The 24,779-nt window shown below is 48.3% G+C and overlaps 1 protein-coding gene across 1 annotated transcript in view; it reads left to right on the top strand.

The window, feature by feature from the left end:
• The window catches only part of CENPK (centromere protein K), a 220,695-nt gene that overhangs the window by 69,372 nt on the left and 126,544 nt on the right, over window positions 1–24,779 (top strand). The window contains exon 6 of the mRNA XM_069222771.1: window positions 18,402–18,448. Within this exon, the coding sequence (XP_069078872.1) occupies window positions 18,402–18,448 (47 nt within the window). The remainder of the gene's footprint in view (window positions 1–18,401; window positions 18,449–24,779) is intronic.

Raw genomic sequence — 24,779 nt, 5'->3', positions numbered from 1 at the left:
TTGGATTAAGTACATCCTCAACACTTGCCTTAGCTTGGGTCGTGAAGACCTTTTCCGCTCACCCAGTAGCCTAAAATCAAGTTCTTTAAATTCCCTGAAAAAGGAGTTTTTGGCTGGTTGTCTGGATTTAAGGATGAAAAGAGATGCAGACTTAGATTAAGCACGGTGCACTTTTTGGCTGCTGTCCCCTTACGGGGTTCTTACTTTCCAACTTTACTGTTAGGCCCTGTGATGACGGCTCTGTGCAAAGCACAGAACAGTTTGTTTTTTTTGCAGGTTTTGTTCTGTCCTAAGAAAGCGTTACCTTTTACCCCTCTTAAAGCAGGCTAATATATGGTATTGCATACCTGCTGTGGCTTATTTGCAAACATTGCCTACTGTTAATATTTGCTTCCTAATTGCTGCTTTTAATCAATGTGCCATTAAGCAGAGGGCCACTGTAGTTACGTTAATGCTTTGATTCTTTTAATCATAACTAGCCTGTGACTTTTATTCTGTAAGGTTTCATCGGGATGATGCATTTTTTTATCGCTATTATGGTTTATTGATCAACTGCTGTATGTAGTGTGTTTTTTTAATGCTGACATTTATGGACAAATTTGACTGAATAAAGATATTCTGACTGCTTTTCAAGCTTTTCTTTTGTGTTACAAATTAAATTGAATAGATCACTTTGTCTCTCTATTTTCAATGGCACATTGTATCTCTCTTTTAATGGGGCTTTTCCTGTGCCCTGGTGCTGCTTAATGATATTGGTTTCTAGTTGCAGAAGATCCTTATAGGTTTGGGGCACTGTCTTTGGCGGAAAAGCAGGCAGATTCATCCTGAAACATGAGGCACAGCCATTGTGCCTATTATTTAGCTGCAGTCTGTCTCTGTTTATATTTTGACACTTTTACATGATTTCTGATACAGCAAAACTCCCTCCAACCCCTCCAGAGTTCCATACAGAGAATGATAGGTGGGAAGTCAATGTTTTGCACATTGCACTAGATTCCTATGCCTTTTTTAAATAAAGGCAGTCTGTTACGAATCAGACTCTAATGTTAGAAATGGGGTCTCTATTTGGCAGTCGGTTTACACCCTGTCTAAGTAGGGACCCTCACTCTAGTCAGGATAAGGGAGATACCCATCTCAGAAAACCCCTGCTGACCTCCTTGGTAGCTTGACACCAGCAGTCAGGCTTATCTCAGAGGCAATGTGTAAAGAATTTGCACATAACACACAGTAATACAGTGAAAACACTTCAAAATGAAACCACACCAGTTTTAGTAAAATGGCTAATATTTGTCTAGCTAAAACAAGACAAAAACGAGAAAAATCCAACATTCAGTAATAAAGATATAGATTTTGCAAGAATTAACTTAAAAATACAGTTCCTTGAAGTCGATAGCTCCATCGGGGGCTATCATGGCGTCATGAACAACAAATCCAACTGTTCAGGCCAGCCAGCTACGGTGTCGGGAAGACCCTCAAACAATACCTTGGAAATGCAGGGCGTTGTAATCCTCGTGCTGAGATCCGGAGTGCGGCGTTGCAGTCTTCTGTTCCGGAGGTCAGTGCAGAGGTCTTCGGGCCCTTGAAATCACACGTGTTGCAGATTGAGCTCCGGGCTGATGACCAAGTCAGGAGTGCTGGCGTTTATGGTGTCGGGTGTGAAGTGGGACGATGCACTGTGCGGTGCCCACAGCTCACGGTGCAGGCAGTGGCTCAGTGATGGCATCCTGCACTGTCGTTGAGACCAGGGCTGCGGTGTCTCCAGGTGATGGTGCAGGCAGAGGCGTTGTCGTTGCAGAAACACTGTCCTTGGTAGGCCCAAAGCAGGCTCCGTGCAGCACCCACAGGTCGGGTTGCAGACAGGGGCGTCTGTCCACGACGCTGGAGTCGATGGCGCTGACATCGGTAGACCGGGGCTGTGGTGCAGGATCATGCTTTGTGTACCTCACGAGCGGTGTCCACAGGCCACAGCGGTGCAGGCAGCAGCGTCGGTGTCAGCGTAGCACGCCGGTGTCAGGAATGCCAAGGCTGCGGTGTGAACAAGGCGATGCGGATTGCGGGGTCCACAGGCCATGGTGCAAGCAGTGACTTGGTAACAGCTTCAGGTAGTGGCGGCGGTGAGACCAGGGCTGCGGTGCAACGTGGGGCACAGCTCCGTGTGGCGTCATTAAGTCAAGGTGCAGTCAACGGCGTCTGTGACAGTGTTGCTGTGGTTTTTCTTCTGTTGCAGCACAAAACACATAGTTCCCAGTGGTGCAGGCAGATGAAACTGACGTTTTTGATATCCCTGAGACTTCTAACAGGAGGCAAGCTCTACTTCAAGACCTTGGAGAAACTTTACAAACAGCATACAGAGCAAAGTCCAGTCTTTGTCCTCTTTATGGCAGAAGCAGCAACTGCAGGCCAACCCAGCAAAGCACACACAGCAAAGGGGCAGTACTCTTCGTCTAGCTCTTCATCTCTTCTCCTTGGCACAGGTTCCTCTTGATCCAGAAGTGTTCTAAACGTCTGGGGTTTTGGGTCCACTACTTATACCCCTTTCTGCCTTTGAAGTAGGAAAACTTCCAAGGAAAGTCTCTGTTGTTGACAAGATCCTGCCTTGCCCAGGCCTGGCCCCAGACACACACCAGTTGGGTTGGAGACTGCATTGTTTGAGGACAAGCACAGCTCTTTCAGGTGTGTCAGCGCCTCCTTCACCCCACTCTAGCCCAGGAGACTCATCAGGATATGCAGGCTACACCCCAGCTCCCTTTGTGTCTATCTGGAGGGAATTCACAACAGCCAGACGTGGAATACGCAAGCAGGCAAAGGCACAGAATGGTTAGGCAAGAAAATGTCCACTTTCTAAAAGTGGCATTTTCAAACAGACAATCTAAAAACCAACTCTACCAAAAGCAAAAGAAGTATTTTTAAATTGGGAGTTCAGACACCCCAAACTCCGCATATCTATCTGCTCCCAATGGGAAATTGCACTTAAAAGATATTTAAAGCTAGTCCCCGTGTTAACCTATGGGAGAGATAGGCCTTGCTATAGTGAAAAACGAATTTGGCAGTATTTCACTATCAGGACATGTAAAACACCCCAGTTCTTGTCCTATCTTTTAAATACACTTCATCCTGCCCACGGGGATACCTAGGGGCTACCTTGTGCACTAGGTGCCTTACATGTAGTAAAACAGAGGGTTTGGGCCTGGCAAGGGGTACACTTGCCCACTTGCTAGGTCGAAACTGAAACTGCACTCACAGACACGGCATTGGCAGGTCTGAGGCATAGTTCCAGTGTTTCTCGTGGGAAGCACAATCAGTGCTGGAGGCCCACTAGTAGTATTTGATTTACTGGTCCGGAGCACAAATAGTGCTCTTTACTAGGGACTTACCAGTGAATCATAAATCAGATATACCAATCATGAATAACCCAATCACCAATACAATTTACATAGGGAGCACTTGCACTTTAGCAATGATCAGCAGACAATAAACCAGCAAAAGCAAATAAAAAAAATAGGAGGAGGAAGGCAAAAAGTTGGGGGATACCCCTGCAAAAAAGGCAATTTCCAACAGTTTCTAATCGCAGAAGATCCTTATAGGTTTGGGGCAGTGTCTTTGGTGAAACAGCAGACAGATTCATCCTGAAACATGAGGCACAACTAATTTGCCTAATATTTAGCTGCAATCTGTCTCTGTTTATATTTTGACACTTTTAAATGATTTCTGGTATAGAACAACTCCCTCCAACCCCTCTACAGAGAAAGATAAGTGGGAAGTCAGTGTTTTGCACGGTTGAGGGTACTGGGCGCCTCCTTGCTGCCCTAACAATCCTAGTTTCCTATGCCTTTTTGCAAATAAAGGTAATTTGTTACTAATCAGACTCTAAATATATGCATTCGAGGACAGCAAGATTGTACATTTCACAGAGTAAAAACTGTTAATCACAGCTTCGATGTCCATCAATGTCATGTTCTCTTTCTTGCTCTGAAATCATTCCACAATAACAGAAAAGTGCGAATGACTAAGGAATTCTTGCAACCCTTGATTAACATGGTCATCGAATCTGTGCATGATCTATCTTAATATTTTCTTTACAGGCCCCAATGCTTTGGAATCTCGATTCCCTTGTTGTTGCCAATCTCTTAGCTTACTATCTGAGATGCAAGAGCCTACGTGGCAGGCACAATCACTTGGTGCTAAAATGACTAGTGGCGCGTAGTGTCTACATCATACGTATTTGTATTATTTAGCATTTTTACATATACATATATCCGCATTATATATCTAGGATTTTCCTAACTCTTTCTAAAGTATGAGCAGTTGGCAACATCTAGTAGTAAAAGCATAAATTCTGGTTGTATGACTGACATGAAGCATGTATGTAAAACAGAGATGCCAGGCCAGAGCTGATTAGAAGATATTTACTACCACCAGCAATAAGGAAACACAAGGTCTGCAGAAACATATCAGAGGCCTGGTATCATTAGACTCAAAGAGGGTGATTAGTATGGGAATGTGTAGTGCACACTATCACCTTGGAGGGGTATCCTGGCACTGAGTGGTTTTGGGCCTAGCCTTGCCAAAGGTGGGCGGGAGTGCTATTCAGAAAGCCAGGTCTTCAACTTTTTGTGAAACTAAAGGAGTGATGTGGTCACCCTTGTTTTTTCCCATCCCTTTCACAAGTGTCAACAGTAAACAAGCATTGGCAAAGCCAATAGGTCTCGTCTATTGTCTTGGACACCTACTGACACCCCTCATAACATCAAAAGCATTTTTTTTATCATTCACCACTGTCATTGCAGCTACCAGGACCAGATCTTTTGCCTAATCCGCCTCAAACAATTGTCACACACTAGGGCATGTGTGTATCCTGTGGCTGACAAGTAACAGCTGCACATAACTAGGCAGTACACTTCCTTTTCACTTTTGCACTCATTACAGTGCGTATAATTTCTGAAAAGAAAGTGGATGAGTCTGGGGCTTTAGATCGTGGCAGATCTGTTATGTTATGCCTTTGCATAGCTCATTGATCACCTGAGGAGGGTAGGTGCTGGAGCTGGTGTGTTGGCGAGTCCCCTCCGAGTGATGCAAAGAGCCGTGCCTTCAGCTTCTGGCGGAGCTCAAGAAGCGTGAGGGAGGCTCTGTTGTGTTGTGGGAGGTCTTTCCATGTTTTTGGTGCAATGTATGAGAATGAACAACCTGTTCTGCTCTTGTGAATGCAGGAGACGTGTACGAGTGAGAGTGAGGCTGAGTGTAGGTGTCTATCAGGCTGGTGAAAGCCTATGTTGTGCTGGGCCAGTGTTGTGTAAGACTTTGAGTGTGTGGGTGAGGAGTTTGTATTGGGTGCATTTGTGAATGGGAAGCCAGTGGAGCTCTCTGAGGTTGGGTGAGATGGGGGTCAGCGGGTGGTTTGGAGTTTACAGTGGATGCTGTGCAGGAGGGTGGCTACGTGGGGAGCCACTGAGGGTACGGACAGGGCGGTGATGGGTTCTTCCTTGAAGCAGGAATTATATCACTTTGAGCCTGCAGCACCTTTCCAGCATGTGAAAATGAAGAGTGCTGTGACACTCATCTTTGTGCACAAAATGTTCTTCACAAGGATAGTAAAACGAATCACTTAACCACTACTGAAAACAGAGATGTATTAATATATATATATATATATATATATATATATATATATATATATATATATATATATACATACATATATATATATATTTTGCTGTGCATGACGTTTTGAAGTGGTGAACCAGGGTTCGAACTCAGGAGTTAGCTCAACATTCTCTGTCACTGGGCAAACCACTCAGCCTCCCCGTGCCTGAAGAAAAATGAATGCAACCTTGAGTAATGTAACTGGAACTCATATAAAGTGCTCCTGTACTCTCGGTCCAGTACGCGCTGTATGAAAACTGCAAAAAAAGGTCAGCCCATGATGTGGACTACATTTGTGTATTTCCTTTTAGTCCTGTCTCTCTAAAGTGCTGTACTAGATGATCTGTTCTGGTATGAGATTGTGCAATTACTCCCTCCACAGTAACAAGAGCTTCCCACTGGTTGCCACTAAGAGGACAAACCAGTGCATACAGTATTACAGGCCAAAAATAGACGACAGCAGGGGCTGCTGCTCGGGCATGGTGAGGCCTGAAGTCGTGCGTATGAGGAAACAGAGGGCACTTGTAAAATGACTCCAAGTCTAAACCAGGCTTGGAGATTGCAGATCCATTTAACCACTATGACAGTTAAATTGGACTCTAGTTGTCCCATCAGGGGAGCCTCATCTCGAAGGACTGACAGCGGCGAGGTTCACAAGTGGAAAAGAAAAAGCGTGCCCTTTACTCAGGCCGGGCCAGATGTCCATATACACTACCAAAATAAGGACTTTATTTCCATTGCAAATGAGGCGCTGACCTGCGCAGCTACATGTCGTCGGGACATAAAACACCCTTCAGCAAACAAACCTCTCAAGTTTCACAACTCGACGAGTGAGCACTCCTGATCCCTGTCTTTACATTCGGAAATTCGAAGGTTTCTCTATGACGTCATCAAAGTAGGACTTTAAATCCCAGACCACAAATAAATACATCTGCACTGGCGCACCTTGAAACGCATCGATCTAGAAAACTGGAGTTTTGCAAGCATGAAGAAACACGTCTCTAGAATGCGATGAGAAGAACGGATAAGGCTAGAGAAATGTGAAAGTCTGACTGAACAACCCAGACTCGCAGGAGGGATCCCTAGAGCCACCTTCTGTATCGCACTTTTAGAAGTCATCGAAGCAACTCTTCACACTGGCACCAAAAGCCCCTCTGTATTACTTAGAAAACAACAAAAACCTATCCATAAAAAGTAAACATTACTACAAAAGAGCCGCTCACGGCTTTCCACGGAGTGCCGCTCTGGCAGGTCAGATATCACCAAAATGAAATGTATACAGGCATGTAAAGATTTCAGCGAATGGGGAAGCCCGGAGACACAAGTCTACACCTGTTCCCATACAGTAGGTCTTGCGCTTCTGAAATCCACAGAGGCTGAGTGGGAGCCTTTCTAAAAGATGCTGAATTCCAGAAAACTCAGCAGTTAAAACATTAGCGATGAGGAGGGACTGACGAAGGAACAAACAACAGATAGGGAGGAGTGCGGGACGAGGGCAACAAGTACTGGGGCAACAATAAACGGAGACTGCGGAAAGGATGGCAGCAACAATCAACAACGCAGGAGCGACAGTGCAACATGCCACGTAAGGTTAAACAAGGAGCAACGACAATGGGAAGCAAAAAATAAGTCCCTGATTTGGAGTACGAGCAGCATAAGGATACCAGTAAAAAGCAATTAATTAATACTTTGTCCATGCTCCATGGAGAAGACAAAAGTACAAAGAGGAAGAAAGTGAAAGGGACCCACTGACCAGTCCAAAGCAAGGAACTGAGAGAGCCAATGGAACCAACCAAGGGTAAGTAATGGGCACGCTAAAGGCACCAGTGTAGGTAATGGGCGGGCTAAAGGTCCCTTTGTAGAGTTAAAAAAAAAATTATAATCGAAACAATAGATCGTTGCCATAGTGACAGTCCTTGCACGCTGCATGCAAGCTTGACCTAAAAAGCAGCAAGAACCCTGAACACTCCATGGGCCTAGGCTTACTGGAGATGGGGATGTTGATTGTAAAGCACTTTTTTGTTTGGTCTCTTTCAGAGCAGCATATCTCAGTTTAGTCACCAAAACATTGTCATCAAGATAGAATATTAATTAATCTAATCTACGGAACACATACTTACCATATAGTATCGTCAAAGTAAGGTAAGGATAGAGAGGGGCACAAAGAAGGCCAGAAAATAGCTTTCCATTAAAGTATCAAATGTAATTCCTCTGACCTCCCTGGCCAAATCTGGTGCCCCAAATCACTCAGAACTTACTTAGAGCTAGTACATAACCAAAGCAGGCCGCCTCTCCTGCTGATCAACTGACCAGAAGGTCCCTGGCTGATTGGGGATTTATGTAAATTAAAGTCCTGCCTTCCCAGACCAAGTGGGTGGTTTGCCCACTGCTTGGTCCTGGGCAGTGCAAGGCCACATTCTCTCCAGTGGATGGCTTCTTCTACTGGTTCTGGAGGGGGCCTTGTGCCCAGTGTGCTTCATCCTGCCAAGGATAGGATGAGTGGATGCCTTTCTCCACTGGTTCTGGAGGGGGCCTTGTGCCCAGTTTGGTTCAACCTGCCAAGGATAGGGTTAGTGGATGCCTTTCTCCACTGGTTCTAGAGGGGGCCTTGTGCCCAGTCTGCTTCATCCTGCAGAGGATAGGGTGAGTGGATGCCTTTCTCCACTGGTTCTGGAGGGGGCCTTGTGCAGAGTGATGCAGCACTTGGGTTGTGGCAGTTCACATTCCCTCACCTGGGTGTCTGAGGCACAAGATTTCCAGGGACCAGGTTGCATGATAGTCCATGGGGGCAGGGCTAGACTCCATGCTGCGGCGCCTAAGGCTGCAAACTGGTGGTGTTGCTGGTGGGGGTGCTGCCAGTGGTGGTGGGAGGCTCCAGCCCGTCTCCTGCAGCATCGGACGGCCGCCCACTGGGGCTGCTGGTGCTGGTAGTGATCCTACTGTCAGAGGAGCTTGCGGCGGGGCTGGTGGCATACTGGCCGTGGTGCAGGTGCCGGTGCTGCCACTGGTGGAGGTAGGCCCCAGTCCTAATCTTGCAGCCTCGGACGGCTGCCCACTGGGGATGCTGCTGCTGACAGTAGTGGTGGCAGCAGCGGTGCAGGTGGCGGGGCTTGCGGTGGTGCCTGCGGTGGAGCTGCTGGTGGTGCTGCCCGCAGTGCAGGTGGCGGGGCTGGCGGTTCTGCTGCTGGGCACCAGGCCTTCACCTGCAGCCTCCGACAGCTGAAGTGCCTTGCCTTGGGTTTTCTGGCCCTTCCTCACCTTGACAGATGCTGTTGTGAGGCTCTGGCAGCTGGAGTTTTGGAGTAGGCCTTGCTGGGTGTGTCGTGCTCCTTGCCCTTGCTGCATGTCGTCCCTTGTTCACCATGGCAGGTGGCGGAATGGTTTGGTCCTTTGAAGGGGTTGGTGGCACACTGGCTGGCATGACGTGTGCCCCCTTTGAGCCTCTGGGAGTTGGAGGTACCACAGCGGACGACGACTTGGGGGCTGAGGTGCTGGCCTGGGTTCTGGACACCCTGGCCCGAGGGGAAGGACGGGGGGGAGGGGTTTAGGGATCAGGTCCATGTTTGCCAGGAAAAGCTTTTTAAACACACTGGGGCGGGAAGAGGGAGAGGGTTTGGGAGTGGAGGAAAAGGGAGTGGTGGTAGGAGGTGTCTGCCTGCGGAGTTTGAGTGAAGGTGCATGTGCTGGAAGCGGTTGTGAGGTGGATGGCTGTTGGGTGGGTGGGTGCTTGCGTTTGTGTACTTTGGGAGGAGGGGTCCCATCACACTGGGAAAGGACACAGGGGGCGTGTGAATGGATGTGGGGGTGGTGACTGCCAGTGAGGGGTGAGTAGTGATGTGCGTGCTGGTGATGAAGGTGGTGGATGAGGATGTAGTGCATGCAGGTGTGAGCGGAGACGCTACTGGGAGGGAGGTGGATGAGGAGGAGGAGGAGGGGGACACAGTGGAGGCAGTGGATGTTGGTGTGTCTGCATGGGTATGGTGCTTGTGTTGAGTGCCTGTGGGATGATGTGTGGTGCGTGTGTTTGCCTGAACCACTTCTGTGTGTTGATTTGGGTGAATGCTGGTCTGAAGGTGTGCTTGGGATAGGCTGGGGTTGAGGGGATTGGGACTGTCTAGAGGAAGTTGGAGGGGGGAGGCTAGACACAGGGACAATGGCTGCCATCAGTGCGGAGGCCAGAGCCTGAAATGCTCTATGTTGGGCCACCACATCAGAGTGAATGCCCTACAGGTATGCATTTGTGGGTTGCAAATGCCACTCAACACCCTGGATGGCATTCAGAATGGTTGACTGCCCAACAGTGAGGGATCTCAGGAGGTCAATAGCCTCATCACTGAGAGCAGCAGGGCTGACTGGGGCAGTGCCTGAGGTGCCTGGGGCGAAGGAGATGCCCACCATCCTGGGTGAGCGGGCATGGGAAACACACTGCAGGGCTGCTGGGAGGGCGGTGCTGGTAGGGGTTGTTGCGGCGGTACCTGTTGTTGGGGTGGGCACAGAGTTGTCCACCACTGCCAGGGAGCTTCCATCGGAGGAGGAGTCGCTGTCTGTGGTCTCCCCCTCCTGTCCCCGTCATGGTGTTCCCCTCGCTCTCTGTCCCACTGGTGCCCTCACCCTCGGTGGATTCGGCCTCTAGGCCCATGTGGGATGCAGCTCCCTCTATCGCCGGTGCCTCTGCTCCTCCACCAGATGATGCTAATGCACACAAGGACAGGGTGACAAAACAAAAGGGGGGGGACAGAGGATACACTGGCAGACACAACACACAGGGAGCAGCCCTATGCACTAGGCCATGCCCAACCAGTTACTAAGATAGTCACCAGCCCATGGGGTACAATGCCTAACGCCATCAGCTGCACAGCAGAAACCCACAGGACCCTGTCCAGTAGTAGATGCCCACTAACACTATTTGGGTAGGAGTGCTTCGGAGCCTGCCCAACAAGGGACCTACCCTGCCATCTTCGCCCTGGCCTAGGGGCACCCATAGCCCACATACCCCACCCATGTTCCTATTAACACACACAAAGTAAGGAGTCAGATTCTGTATGCACTCCCTAGTGGCTGCTGTGATGCCTTCAAGCTCCCATTCAACTCCAGATAGGCCACTGCCAGGATGCGGAACATTAGTAGGGGGGGTCATGGTGCGACGGGCACCCCTTCCTCATTGGGAGGCCAGCCCCAGCTGGGCCTCCGCCATCTATTTTGCCCAGCGGCGCAGGTCCTCCGCAGGTCACCTCTTGCGGCAGTGGGTGCTCCGCCTGTCAAAGACCCCCAGGGTCCGCACCTCCTTGGCGATGGCACGCCAAATACCCTTCTTCTGGTGGGCGCTGACCTGAAATCAATCAATCAATCAGTGTATATGTAGAGCGCACTACCACCCATGAGGGTCTCAATGCGCTGGGGGGGGAGCTGCTACTGCTCAAATAGCCAGGTTTGAGCCGCTTCCTGAAAGTCAGCAGGTCTTCGGTCTGTCGTAGGGGCAAGGGAATGGTGTTCCAGGTCTTGGCGAGGTCGGCTGAGCGGAGTTGGCGGAACGGGGTGTAGAAGGTGAGTCGTCTGTTGAGATAGGCTGGACCAGTCGCTGTGGCGGTGGGCATCGAGGATCAGGCGTGCGGAGGCATTTTGTATGGGTTGCAGACGTTTGAGGAGTTAGGCCGGGGCTCCTGCGTAGAGGGCGTTTCCGTAGTCAAGTTTTCTGCTGACGAGGGCTTGGGTGACTGTTCTTCTTGTATCTGTGGGGATCCATCTGTCGATCTTTCGGAGCATTCGGAGGGTGTTGAAGCAGGATGAGGAGACGGCGCTGACTTGCTTGGTCATGGAGAGTGTTGAGTCGAGGATGATGCCCAGGTTACGTGCGTGGTTGGTGGGTGTTGGGGCTGCTCCCAGAGCGGTCGGCCACCAGGAGTCGTCCCAGACTGAGGGGTTGGCTCCGAGGATGAGGACCTCCGTCTTATCTGAGTTCAACTTCAGTTTGCTGTTCCTCATCCATTCAGCGACGGCCTTCTTTCCTTCGTGGAGGTTGGATTTGGCGGTGAGGGAGAGGATCAGTTGGGTGTCGTCGGCGTAGGAGATGATGTTGAGGTTGTGTAGCCGGGTGAGCGTGGCCATGTAGACGTTGAAAAGTGTAGGGCTGAGGGACGAACCTTGGGGAACGCCACAGATGATCTTGGAGGCTTCGGAGCGGAAAGGGGGGAGGTGGACGCTCTTGGTTCTGCCGTAGAGGAAGGAGGTGGTCCACTCCAGAGCTTTGTCCCGGATCCCTGCATTGTGGAGGCGTGTGCGAAGGATGCGGTAGCAGATGGTGTCGAAGGCGGCCGAGAGATCCAGGAGGATAAGGGCCGCGGTTTCGCCGTTGTCAAGCAGGGCCCTGATGTCGTCGGTGGCGGCGATGAGGGCGGTTTCGGTACTGTGGTTGCTGCGTAACCCTGACTGGGATGGGTCCAGGATGTTGTTTTCTTCGAGGTAGTGGGTTAGTTGTCTGTTGACGATCTTCTTGATGACCTTGGGAGCAGGGAGATGGGACGGAAGTTCTTGAGGACTCTCGGGTCCGCCATGGGTTTCTTGAGAAGGGGTTTGATCTCACCACGCTTCCAGGTCTCGGGGTAGTTTGCAGTCTCGAAGGAGATGTTGATGACTTTGCGGAGGTAGGGTGCGACGGTGGCGCTTGCTTTGTTAAAGATGTGGTGCAGGCATGGGTCTGACGGAGATCCAGAGTGGATGGTGCCCATGGTTTTGATTGTGTCGTCTTCCTTCACGTTGGCCCAGACGAGCAGGGGGTTGTAGTTGAAGGTGGGTGGAGAGTCTGAGGAGTCGGTGATTGGCGGGGTGGTCTTGCTGTTGAAGCTGTCATGGATGTCTGTGATCTTGTGGTGGAAGAAGGCAGCAAGGGAGTTGAACAGGTTTTGTGAAGGTGGGATGTCGTTTGTGCTGGAGCTGGGGTTGAAGAGTTCATTCACGATGTTGAAGAGCTCCTTGCTGTTGTGTGCGTTGTTGTCCAGGTGGTCTTTGAAGGAGGTTTTCTTGACAGATCTGATGAGGTGATGGTGATTGTGGATGGCGTTCTTGAAGGCGGCATGGTTGTCTGGTGTCTGTTCGAGGAGCCCCTTTTTCTCCAGTTTCTGGCAGGTTTGCTTGGAGGCTCGAAGGTCCGAGGTGAACCAGCTGGCTCTCTTGTTGGCACCTCTGTTAGAAGGTTTATTGAGCGGGGTGAGAGTGTTGGTGCAGTCGTCGATCCAGCGCCAGAGGTTGCAGCCTGCGAGGTCGGGATTAGTGGGTTCTGTGGGTGGTTTTCGGACGAGGCTGGTGTTCATCTGGTCTTGGCTGATTTTGCCCCATTTGCGGCGCGGGATCTGTTGGGTGCGGTGGTGCATGGTGGGTTTCTGGAAGGTGAAGTGGATGCAGCGTTGGTCGGTCCATGGGAGTTCGGTAGTGTGGCTGAAGGTGACGTGGGGGCTAGCGGAGAAGACGGGGTGCAGCATGTGGCCAGCGGAGTGTGTTGGGTAGTGACGAGTTGTCTGAGTCCGAGGTTGTCGATTAGGGTGGAGAAGTTGGGGTCTCCACCTGCAGGGAAAAGACAGCAGAAAAGGGAATTAGTCAACCGTCCAGACCGTCAGACTCATGGCCCACCAGATCCATCCCATCACCTGACGCACATACATTGTCCACCTTACATGCTGCACTCTGGCCAGGACGCCTCTGCCCCCCTACATGTGGCTTACATACATAGCACTCCATACATTTATGGCCCATGCATCATGCTCACAGTGTACTCACCTGTTTGTCTGGAGGACTGTAGAGTAACGTGTAATGGGGTAGGACCCTGTCCACCAGTTTCTCCAACTCCTCTGCAGTGAAGGCAGGGGCCCTTTCCCCAGATACATGAGCCATTGCCGCTTCCAGACACAGGTCACAGCAGCACTTGCTGTGTAGGTCCTCTCCTGTGGAAGGTCAGGTAGGAAGTGAGCGGATAGATAGAAAATGGCAGTCACGTCCGCGGCAGTGCATACCGTCACCACCGGCATACATCGCCATTGGCTCCTGGAACCCATAGGGCCCAATGATAACCAATGCGAAGTTGCGGCGTGGTCATCAACCGCCTACTGCAACTGCGCACAACGCCAGCACAATTACCTAATTTCCACTCGTCTCTCCTCACAGGCCAGGCATCTGCCATTTTAGGGGGGCACAGGGCATGACACCTAACTGCGTCACAGCAGACATTGGCACGGCAACTGACAGTCGGGTTCACATTTTGTTTCTGTAAAGTAAACAAATCATCATTAGTGCAATAGATGTGGGAATATGACCCTCTGCTCACCGTTCTCTTCCATAGGCTTCAACCACTGAGACTGAATATGAGATGGCGGCATCCTCCGGTGTACAGACCCCTGGTGGACCTTGCGACAATGGAGGACAGACACATTATCATTACATACAGGCTTGATCGGGCCACCATACAAGAACTGTGTGCCCAATTGGAGCCAGACCTGATGTCAGCTATTCGCCAGCCCACAGGTATACCCCCTCTAGTGCAGGTCCTGTCAGTGCTCCATTTCCTGACAAGTGGTTCCTTCCAAACAACAGTGGCCATGGCCTCAGTGATGTCTCAGCCAATGTTCTCCAACGTGTTGACCAGAGTGTTGTCTGCCCTGCTGAAACACATGCGCAGCTACATCGTGTTCCCCCAGGTGGAGGAATGGCCACAGTGAAAGCTGACTTTTATGCCCTGGGTCATATCCCCAACATCATTGGTGCCATTGATGGTAGACATGTGCCATTTGTTTCTCCCATCCCCCACGCCCCCCCCCCCCCCGGAGAAATTAACAAGTTTTCAGGAATAGAAAAAGCTATCACTCTATGAATGTGCAGATGGTGTGTTTGGCAGACCAGTACATCTCCCATGTGATTGCCAAATATCCTGGCTCTGTGCATGATGCCTTTATCTTGAGGAATAGCAGCATCCCATATGTGATGGGCCAACTCCAGAGGCACCGGGTGTGGCTAATAGGTGAGCCAAAGGTCCCCACCCAGTATAAGTTGGTGTCTGGGTATTGGGTTGTCCCTAAGCGTTAGTGTGTGTCTAACAGTTGTCCCTCGATATTTGCAGGTGACTCTGGTTACCCCCAACCTCTCATGGCTAGTGACCCCAGTGCGGAATGCCAGGACAAGGGCAGAGGAACGTTACAATGAGGCACATGGACGAACAAGGATTATTGAAAGGACTTTCGGCCTCCTGAAGGCCAGGTTCCGGTGCCTCCATCTGACAGGTGGCTCCCTGTACTACTCACCCAAGAAGGTGTGCCAGATCATCGTTGCATGTTGCTCAACCTGGCCTTGAGACGCCAGGTGCCTTTTCTGCAGGAGGATGTGCCTGGAGGTGGTCTTGTGGCAGCAGTGGAGCCTGTGGACAGTGAGGAAGAGGAGGCAGAGGAAGAATATGTTGACAACAGAATCAATATAACTCAGCAGTACTTCCAGTGACACACAGGTAAGACACTGTAAGTTCACTTTACATTTCATTTTTCTGTTGGACATTGTACATGGCAGCCTGATTTCCCTATGTCTTTGGCCACTTACTGTACCCTTTGGCATCTCTATTTTCAGATCTCTGTGCCCCACTCTGGCTCCTGCTATGTGTACTGCTGCCCACCAAAGGTCATTCCAAAGTGTATTTCACTGTACATTTGAGTTGCAATGCTTTGATAATGTTGTACTAATACATTTGTGAATCATTTGACAGACTTCAGATTAGTATTTGTTTATTTAGGTGCTCATAAGTAGAGGGGGATGTGCATTGGGCTGGCCTGATGGTGGAGGAAAGTCAAGGGTAGAGTCCAGTCTCTTGGTATCACAGGTGCATTATCCAATGGGGCATAGGAAGGGGAGTAATGGCAGTTCAAGGTGGACAGGGTGACAGAGTGGGACAGAAGGGTGACAATCAGGAGAGTCTTATTTCCTGGTGGGGGTCTTGGCAATGTTCTCTGGCTCCTGCGTGGATCGCAGGGACCGTTTGCGGGGTGGTTCTCCTTCTGCAGGGGGTGGGGTGCTGGTGGCCTGTTGGTACTGTGGTGGGGCCTCCTGTCCACTTGCGCCGGCGGAGGTGTGAGGCTGTTCATTGGTTTGGCTAGTGTCAGGCTCCCGTTGTTGTGCCACTGCCTCCTTCATGGTCTTGGCCATGTCAGCCAGCACCCCTGCAGTGGTGACCAGGATGGTGTAGATGTTAGTTAGGTCATCCCTGATCCCAGGTACTGTCCCTCCTGCAGCCGCTGGGTCTCCTGCAACTTGGCCAGTATCTGGCCCATCGTCTCCTGGGAATGGTGGTATGCTCCTAGGATGTTGGAGAGTGCCTTGTGGAGAGTGGGTTCCCTGGGCCTGTCCTCCCCCTGTCGCACAGCAGTCCTCCCAGCTTCCCTGTTGTCCTGTGCCTCTGTCCCCTGAACCGTGTGCCCACTTCCACTGACCCCAGGTCCCTGATCCTCATGTGTTTGTTGGATTGCCTAGGGTCCCTGTATTGGTGGACACACTGCTGATTGACATGTCCTGGGGACAGTGGCATGGGCCCGCTGGGTAGGTGCTGTGGTGGTGTTTCCTGAGGGGGGAGGCTCTGTGGTGGGTTGGGACTGTGGCTGGCTACCCGACTGTCCAGAGGTCCCTGATGGGCCAGGTTGGTCATCCTGATCCAGGCTTGCAGAGCTGCTGTCGTCACTGTGGGCCTCTTCAGGGGGGGACTGGATGTAGCTGGCACATCCTCTCTAGTGATATTGAGTATGGGTCCTGTGGGGATGCAAATGCAGTGTTAATGTATCTGCGTGTGCCATCTTGTGCATGGGTGTGTTTCCCTGTATGGTTGTAATTTCCCTGTCAGCTTGGCCTTGTGTGAATGGTGATTTTGTGGGCTGGTTGAGTCTCTCTACTGGGCATGCTGTGGTGATGTCTGTCCATGCAGGTCTGTGTTGGGGGTCCATGCTTTGGTGTTGCATGCAGTGCTCGGGATTGGGATTGGTGGGTTGTGATAGTGGGGTATATGTGAGGTGGTGGAGTGATGGGGGTGAGGGTAGGGGTAGGAGTTTGTGATGGCATGCAGGTAGGGGGGTGAAAGTAGTAAAGATTTGACTTACCAGAGTCCAGTCCTCCTGCAACTCCTGCGAGGCCCTCAGGATGCATTATTGCCAAGACTTGCTCCTCCCATGTTGTTAGTTGTGGGAGAGGAGGTGGGGGTCCACCACCAGTCCTCTGTACTGCTACCTGGTGTCTTGCAACTAGCTGTGGCTCCACCCGGATGATTTCTTCCACCATGACCCTTAGCTCCTCCTCTGAAAACCTGGGGTGTCTTTGGGGTGACATGAATGTGCTGTGTGTGATATGTGTGAGGATGTGTCGGGTGATGTGTTGGGGTGTATGTTATGAGGTGCGTGAATGGTGTATGGGTGATGGTGTTCTGTGGCTCTGATTGAGTGGGTGCTCCTGGCTTGTGTGTCTCTGTGTCGGCAATCTTTTTTTTGTAGGTGAAAGGGTTGTGGGTAATGTGGGTGTGTGTTTTATAGCAGTGTGAGTGTGTGGGTGTGGTGTGTGTATGTGTGTCAGGTGTGTGTAGTTTGAATTGTCCAATGTGTTTGTATTTTGTAAATGTGTGTGTATTTTGAGTGCAGCAGTATGTACCACCAATGGTTTACCGCGATTGAAAGACTGCTGCAGTGATTCTGTGGGTGTATTCCTGTTGGCATAACGGTGTGGTTTTGACTATCGCCAGTTTATCACTGACCTTTGGGCTGGCGGACTTGTGTGGGTTTCTGTATGGTGGCGGATTTCTCACTGTGGGTCATAATACCCGTAGCGGAATACCGCCGCGGTCATGGTATGTTGGCGGCCGTCAGCACGGCGGTAGGCGGCATTTACCGCCACGGTTGTAATGAGGGCCTATGTGCTTGACACCGCCCTTCACTCTTGGAAGGATTTTAACTTTACTGTTCCCAGAATCCTACCCCGGTTATGACATACAGAAAGTGTTACCTTATTTGTGCAAGTGAATTTCCTCAGGATTTTAAGTCCTTGAAATCTAAGGGCAGCTTTAGTGCTACTTCTCTCATTGTTTTAACTCCAAGCAAACAATCTTGGTCGTACACACTGCACATATTCAACAATGAGACAGACACGAATGCAGAATGCACACATAAGCTTAGACTATAAAGCTGGATATCTTATTTTGACTTTTGACACCTAGAGTTCCTTCGTGCTGACCATCCTACTGATTTCTACATTGTGAAGTAAGTCTTGGATGGCTCTCTTCTAGAGGAAGGAATGCATGTGAATTAGTGGCTGCTGGATAGGTGTGTGGACGTTGCATGCATGACACAGACCACTTCTAACCCATTACTTTCACTGCTGATTTCCAAATCTTGATGCAGTGCAGTCATGTTTTCTTTGTTATGTATGCAGCACTTAACAGAAGTGATGTTTTGCACCAATATAACATTGTAATATTTAATATAGTCAAAACATTGTCATGTATTGTGATTACATTGTAATAGCATTGCTATATTTTCTATGAATTCCTGAGATCATGTCTTGTGGTTTGACTGTAAACTGCATTGACATCCCCAGGGTTAGAGAGTAGTGCTATATAAAAACCACAGATAAATAACAACAAGTATATGTAACCTCTTCTCATTTCAGACGCATCACCTTTTTCATGCACGCAAGCTGCAATTGGTCCATTCCTGGATAGAAGTTTGTTAACTATGAATGTTTCTCTTTTTGCTTCACAGTAATCTCTGCTAACCAAGAGGTACTCTTAACATTAGGAAAACAAGAGGTAAGCAAGGAGGTTCTAATAACATGCATCTAATTATTGTGTTCCTCAGGAGTTTGGAATGAGTTGTCTTTTTTCTGACTGTTATTTAAATGATCATATGTATTTTTCCTGTTCTAGAGTGTGCTCCGCAGAACCTACAGAATCGCCCTTCTCTAAGTAACATGACTAGGTTTATGTGTTTTTGACGCAGATTGTTTAATTCCCAATTCTTCTACTTGGAATATTGTTCACCAACCGGTTTATTGGTTGAAAACATTTTATATTTTTGCTGCTGTAGGTAGACATATCATGTACAACGAATTAAAATTATTTTTGACATTTGTAAATTCTCTGCTAGATTTTTAGATTGTTCTCATTTATTAAACTGAAAATTCCTTAACTTTAATTAAGTAATATCATGTATTTTTCTTTACAAATGGGCCTTTATGATTCTGATTATAAATGCCTTCTTAATTCTGATGAGGATGAGCATTGCCCCCCAAATTACAATTACACCTTGTGTTGATGATGTTACCTCAGTTTTCCCCACACATTTTTCATCATGTAAAACCTGATGAAAAAGTGCAAACGAAAAACTTGCATTCCGAGTTTTGCATCTCTGACTGGGGAATAAACGTGGTTAGACCGCACCCCACGTTATTCTCAGATTTCTCCTTGCAATATTAGGGGTGGAGTAATAGAACAGACCTTGGAGCATTAGAAATCCTGGGGCTAATAAACAGCAGTTCCCAAGGCTCTTTCAATGAGTAAAATAAATCCAACCACTTTTTAAACAAGGGCAAATGCAAAGAGACAAATACTCTTTCTAAAGCTATTCTAATTCATTATTGAAATGCATCAGCAATCTGCCTTACGTCAGTATTCATGTGCTTGATACAGACTTGAGTCTCGCAGATGGCCAGGCTGTGCCCTCTTTGTGCAAAGAGAACTTCGTAAAACAGCAGATTTAAAGGCAGTAGTCTCATATCATCGCAATATCATGAAAAAAGTGGCAGGCTTGCAGCAGACTGACAAGTTTTAGGTCGTAAAAAATATCACAACTTTCAAATCCTGAAAGTCAGAACTGGGGTTCCTTGATGGAACATTTAGCATACATGCTGCTGAAACATTTTTCGTCCATATATCCTTCTATGTGTTTTTCTTCTCTGGTTAGCTACAAACTGAAAACCCATCAGGAGAGGATGTGATGTAACGGCCAGAGCAACTCACATTGGAGTTAGGGAACCAGGTTTGAGACTCAGCGTTGGCTCGACATCCATTGATTCTGGGTAAATCACTTAATCACCTAATCATCCCGAGCCTACCAAAATGAATATGTAACGAAACTGGTGCTCATGTAAAGCACCTCAATACCTTCAGGTCGAGTTCGTGCTATATAAAAACTGCAAAAACAAAATAAAAAATGCAACAAGACAGAGAGGTCCCACTATTTGTTTTTCACGTGTAAAAAACATTCAGTAGTAGTGAAAAATGTTTAAATCATGTGCTTTATTATTAGTACAAAAAAAGATAAAAAGCCACGTGCTTTTATGAATCCCTTCAATAAAATTATTTCTCCTTTTGTGAATACTTTGCTCACTACTTAAGATACTGTCAGTCTTTGATCACACAATTTTGCCTTTCCACCTGCAGTCATAAAATACAAGCTTTGCTCTGCTTTGTATCACTGTTATATGTAGAAAGACTAGCTTTCCCTGTGACCTTTTCCCCTGTTTGGTCATTGCTCCCATAGTTGATTTCAGTGCCTCCACAACATGCTGTGATACATAAGCCTGTGTTGCATTTGGGCTCCCCCTGATTTTTATTTTTTTTGCTTCACCTGGTTTTAAACTTTTTACTGTGGGTGGGTCTCACTATATGTGTCTTACCCACTGTAATCACATGGAAAATGGATTGTGCATGCTTACTGCCAGTGTCCGCCTTTTAAGATAAGGCTGCTGCAATGCATCAAGGGTAAGGGTCATTTGACTGGTTACCCATGAAACGTGTGCACACATGTGGGGGCTGTCTGTGTGATTCTATCACTGTGTGCAGCCCTGGTACCAGCGGCTGGCGCAGAGGGGACTCTGCAGGATTGAATCTGCACGTTCCAAAAGGATATTTCTACAAATTATGTGTCATCCAGAATTGTCATATATCTGTGGCTCAACTCAGGATCCAGAGCCCAGGCCCTTTATTACCCTGCTGTGCCAGTTATATACCTTTCTCTCCAGAAGAAGGAGGTGGGGAGGGAATGATCTGCAACAATCAGTCAGCTGTCACGCTGTACCAGTGAAGGGACTGTCCAAGCCCACTGAACAAAGGAGGGAGCCTACACCTCTGGAGCCGACGGAGAAGGGGGGACTCCCTTTGAAAACCTAGCGAGGAAGGCCCTGGCAGGGGTGCCAGCGAGGGGCGGAGCTGAGGCTCCCAGAGGAGATGTGAATAGTGACACCCGGATGATGCCATTTTGAACTGTCCCAAATGCTGTACAGGAAGGTTAGGACATTGAAGAAGAGGTGGCATGACACCCTAGAATTGGTCAGGGGTGCCTGGCTTCCAGTACCTTCTGCTCCCTTTTAAAAACCCTTGCACAAGGGGAGGACTCTCTCCTGCCTGGTGATTTCTTTGTGCTTCACTACTGTACTCCTGGGCTTCCATGGAGAACTGGAGGAAAAACCACCTGATGCCCCCACCGGACTAAGGACTCTGCCCAGTTGACCCCAGGACCAGTGGGTCTCCCTAAGGGCCAGTGAGGCTGGCCTCCTTGCACCCTCTAAGGACGAGTTGGAGTAAAACCTTGTGCTTCTGTGCCCAGAAACCGAGACCAGGAGGAAGGCTGGCACAGAGAGCCAGGAGAACCAGCTCCCTGAGGGGTGTACCACTTTGGAGCCGAGGAGGTCTGCTGCAACTGCCCAGGGTGACTAGAAATTACTACCAAGAGTAAAATGAGCCCAAGTTGGTCAAAATCGGGCCAGCGGGGCCAGAGTTATGGCAGTTTAAGGTTTGGCGACCTTTTCAGCGACGAAGCAGGTGGGGCTTTGCCACCATTTCTAAATCTACTCTTGCCGTGGGCCATGGCCCGGTGGGTGGCGCATGGTTTATTTAATCAATTTTTTTGCAGGGAGGGGCATGAGTGAGGTCCCTTCTCCCGACTCTCTACTGGCCTGGGGACCCCATCCACCAAGCCATTTCTACTTTAAGGGTGGGGCCAGAACCATCCCTCGTTCCCCGAAGCAAAGGGAGGATGGGGGTGTGCCATTGTATCCCTTCCGGAATGGTGGTAGGCTTGCCCCCGGGCCTTGTGCCCGTGTCTTGGGGGAGCTGGGAAGCCCAAGCAGAAGGTTGTACGGGAGACAGATGCGACCAGCTTCAGCAGCTGCACACAGAGGTGCAGGTCAGCAAGGGGTGGGCTCCCTCAGCTGCCCCCAATGTAAGGAGTCTTGGGAGTGCCTGGCTGGGACCAAGCATGCCCGCCCCCTCACCCCCAAAAAAGGCTAAACGACAAAAGGAAAGCTTTGCGGCTCTCCCATCACAGCGGGAGATCCACTGTTATAATGTTCACTTCTCCTGGAGGAGCACCCCATAATGCCCTGCGAGGCTCTTCAGTCTAGATATGTTTTTCCACTTGTGGTAGCCCCGGGATGGCAGGGACACCACCAACGAACTACAGAAAGTGTGGGGGCAGGGGCTGCAGTAGTGCAGCAGCTCCCACTTAAAGAGTGTTTTTAAAGCACTGACCCTTTGTCTACAGGGGTCAAGAATGCAGGGCCCCTCCAGGATCTTCCTGATGTTTCAAAGCGCTCCTGAAGCTGGAGCTTCAGCTGGGAGTTCAGCACCATCTAGAGGATTACTTTATGCTTACATTTATTGTGGCCTGAAAATATTCAAAGGAGATAAGTGTCCTGACCGCCCTCTAGGGGCTAAATCTATGGTTGAATGTTAATGTAGTCAAAATGTGTTGCCCTCTAGAGCAATGATTGAATGATGGTTTAAAAATTAATAAAAATACAGACACATGTTTCGCTATTCAAAATGTTTTATTGAGATGGTAATACTCAGAGTGTTTGTTGAGCACAGTGCATATTTTATTTTGACATTTATAAGTGCATTTACACCTGGAGATTATTATTGATGATCACATTTACTTACAAAATGATGTCTTTAATATGTGGTTTGTGTATTTGGAATCCTTGACTAAGCCAGTATACTTGCCTTATATGTTTGTATGACACTGATAGGGGGTCAAAGATGATTATGTAATGTCACTTGTCATATACATTGGTAGTTCTATCTACCAATGTATATATTTGTAAATACCCAAAAAATGGCACACACGGTTCCATTTTTAACCTTTTCTATTCCAATCCTCGTTTTCCTACTTTTGACCGGTACGCATTTCGCTTAAAAAGATCTCCGGCAAAGAGCCCCCGTGTGGGGCCCGTCAGGCATTGCAGCGCCGGCCTGACGAGGAGCACAGCCCTATGATGAAGCATGTCACCGAAAGGTGAGTGAGGGCTCGTGCTTACAACCTTTTGGTTTCCCTGATTTGCAGAACCGGTAGATACTATTTCCCGCCTTTTGAAACCTTGTGTGCCATTTTTTTGGTTTATACAGTATTGGGAGCTCCACACACTGGACCAGGAGTCTATCCTCCAAATATCCCACACTCCGCCCCTCCTGTTGTTGTTTTTTGATATATTTGTAAATCACAGATTAGTATTTAGTAGTGTGTGTGTAATAAATGTACTTCTCCTTTTTCTTACCAAAAAAGTACTGACTGGGTAGTCATTTATTGAGTGTTTTATTGCACGCCAGTGACTAGTGTTTATTAGCCCACACCACCTCCCCTGTGTAGGACTTGGACTGCTCTGCTTTGCTCCCCTGAGAGAGTCAAGTGCTACAATGAGGTGCTTGCTTCCCAGTGAGGAGAATTGTGGACCTATTACTTGTGAAGGCCATTCAACTAATAGCCCAATTTCCTACAGTCAGTGTTTTAGATGTTACCACCTTTTGCAAGATCCTTTGAATTCTGTGTTGCATTTGTTTTGGTGTTTTTTGTAATCTGTTGTTTTATCTTCATTTACGCTCCACAAGTTATACCTCCTTTGTTAGGTAGTCCTCAGCTGCATTTGCTATCTTAGTTACTATCCATTAATTATACCATACCATCTTGTGTTCACTTGTTTCAAGTCGTCTGTTATTCCCACTACTGCCTCCCCCTTTCACTACGAACCATCAACACCAGGAGGTTGTATTCTCCAGCTTGTAACTTTAGTTGCTAGGATGCTTCAGGCAACATCATTCGGTTTAAAGAGACCTAACAGTAGTAACTGCCATTGGTTCTGATTCCAACCATGGTATCTGACTTCCAAGTTGGTATCCCTGGACCTGGAACGATGATGCCAGGACTATCCTGTTTCTAGGATGCAGAAATAAAGGTCTGTCTGAGGCTACCCCCTGATAAATACCCAAAAGATTCCATGTCCTTTCCAGTCTTCAGAGATTTATTTGTAGATGTCAACTGCATTAAGACAATGAATGTGGCATGTCTCTTTATTACTTTCCACTCTTGACCACTGTAACTCGTTTGCAGGTCAAGATTACATCTGGTTTGAGCTTCTAACTAGCAAAATACTGTTCAGAACATGTCCAGATATAGTGGTGTGTGTTTGATAGAGTTGGTGGAGGTGGCATGCACCAGTAGAGAATTTGAAGTTGAAGCAGTTGAATAAATGCATTGAATAAATTTGTTTAAAACGTAGAGCAACATTCCAGGGCTCTAAATAGTTGTTTACAAAGATTATAAAAAACTAGAGGCAGGCCATATTGCTTTATTATGCCCACAAATACACAAAAGCCACATTGCTGAAGCAAATATATCATCTCGGAAGTAGAAACTCAGAAAGAACATAAGCCCATGCCACTCTTCAAAACCATCACCTCTGGAGCATACAATAGAGTAACTTGAAACAATTGAGGGCAGGCATATTTATAATAGCCAACTTTCACGCCAGAAGGATCTACAGGGTAAATAATCCCGAAGGTTTTCATGTGCCAGCAGCATTTGAGTAAAACATCAAGGTAAACGTCCTGTAAAATAAATGGTTTCGGCCTCATCTTTAAGAGCTCAAGTTTGTACAAATTTCTCATTGCTAGGGATAAGAAACATTCAAGATAATTCAAGGTGTTGGCATTTCTAACTCAGAAACATTTCATCATAAAACTGTAAAAGAGAGAGTAGCATGATAAAGATGTGTTATGACCTACCCTTCACATTGTGCATCCAGTAATCTTACAGGCTGAATTTTGATAACTTGCTTACCTCCATAACAAAAGGAAGAGTGAGTCT

The sequence above is a fragment of the Pleurodeles waltl genome, chromosome 1_1, assembly GCF_031143425.1.
Source record: "Pleurodeles waltl isolate 20211129_DDA chromosome 1_1, aPleWal1.hap1.20221129, whole genome shotgun sequence".
Classification (NCBI taxonomy): Eukaryota; Metazoa; Chordata; class Amphibia; order Caudata; family Salamandridae; genus Pleurodeles; species Pleurodeles waltl.
This window is presented reverse-complemented; position numbering and strand designations above follow the sequence as displayed.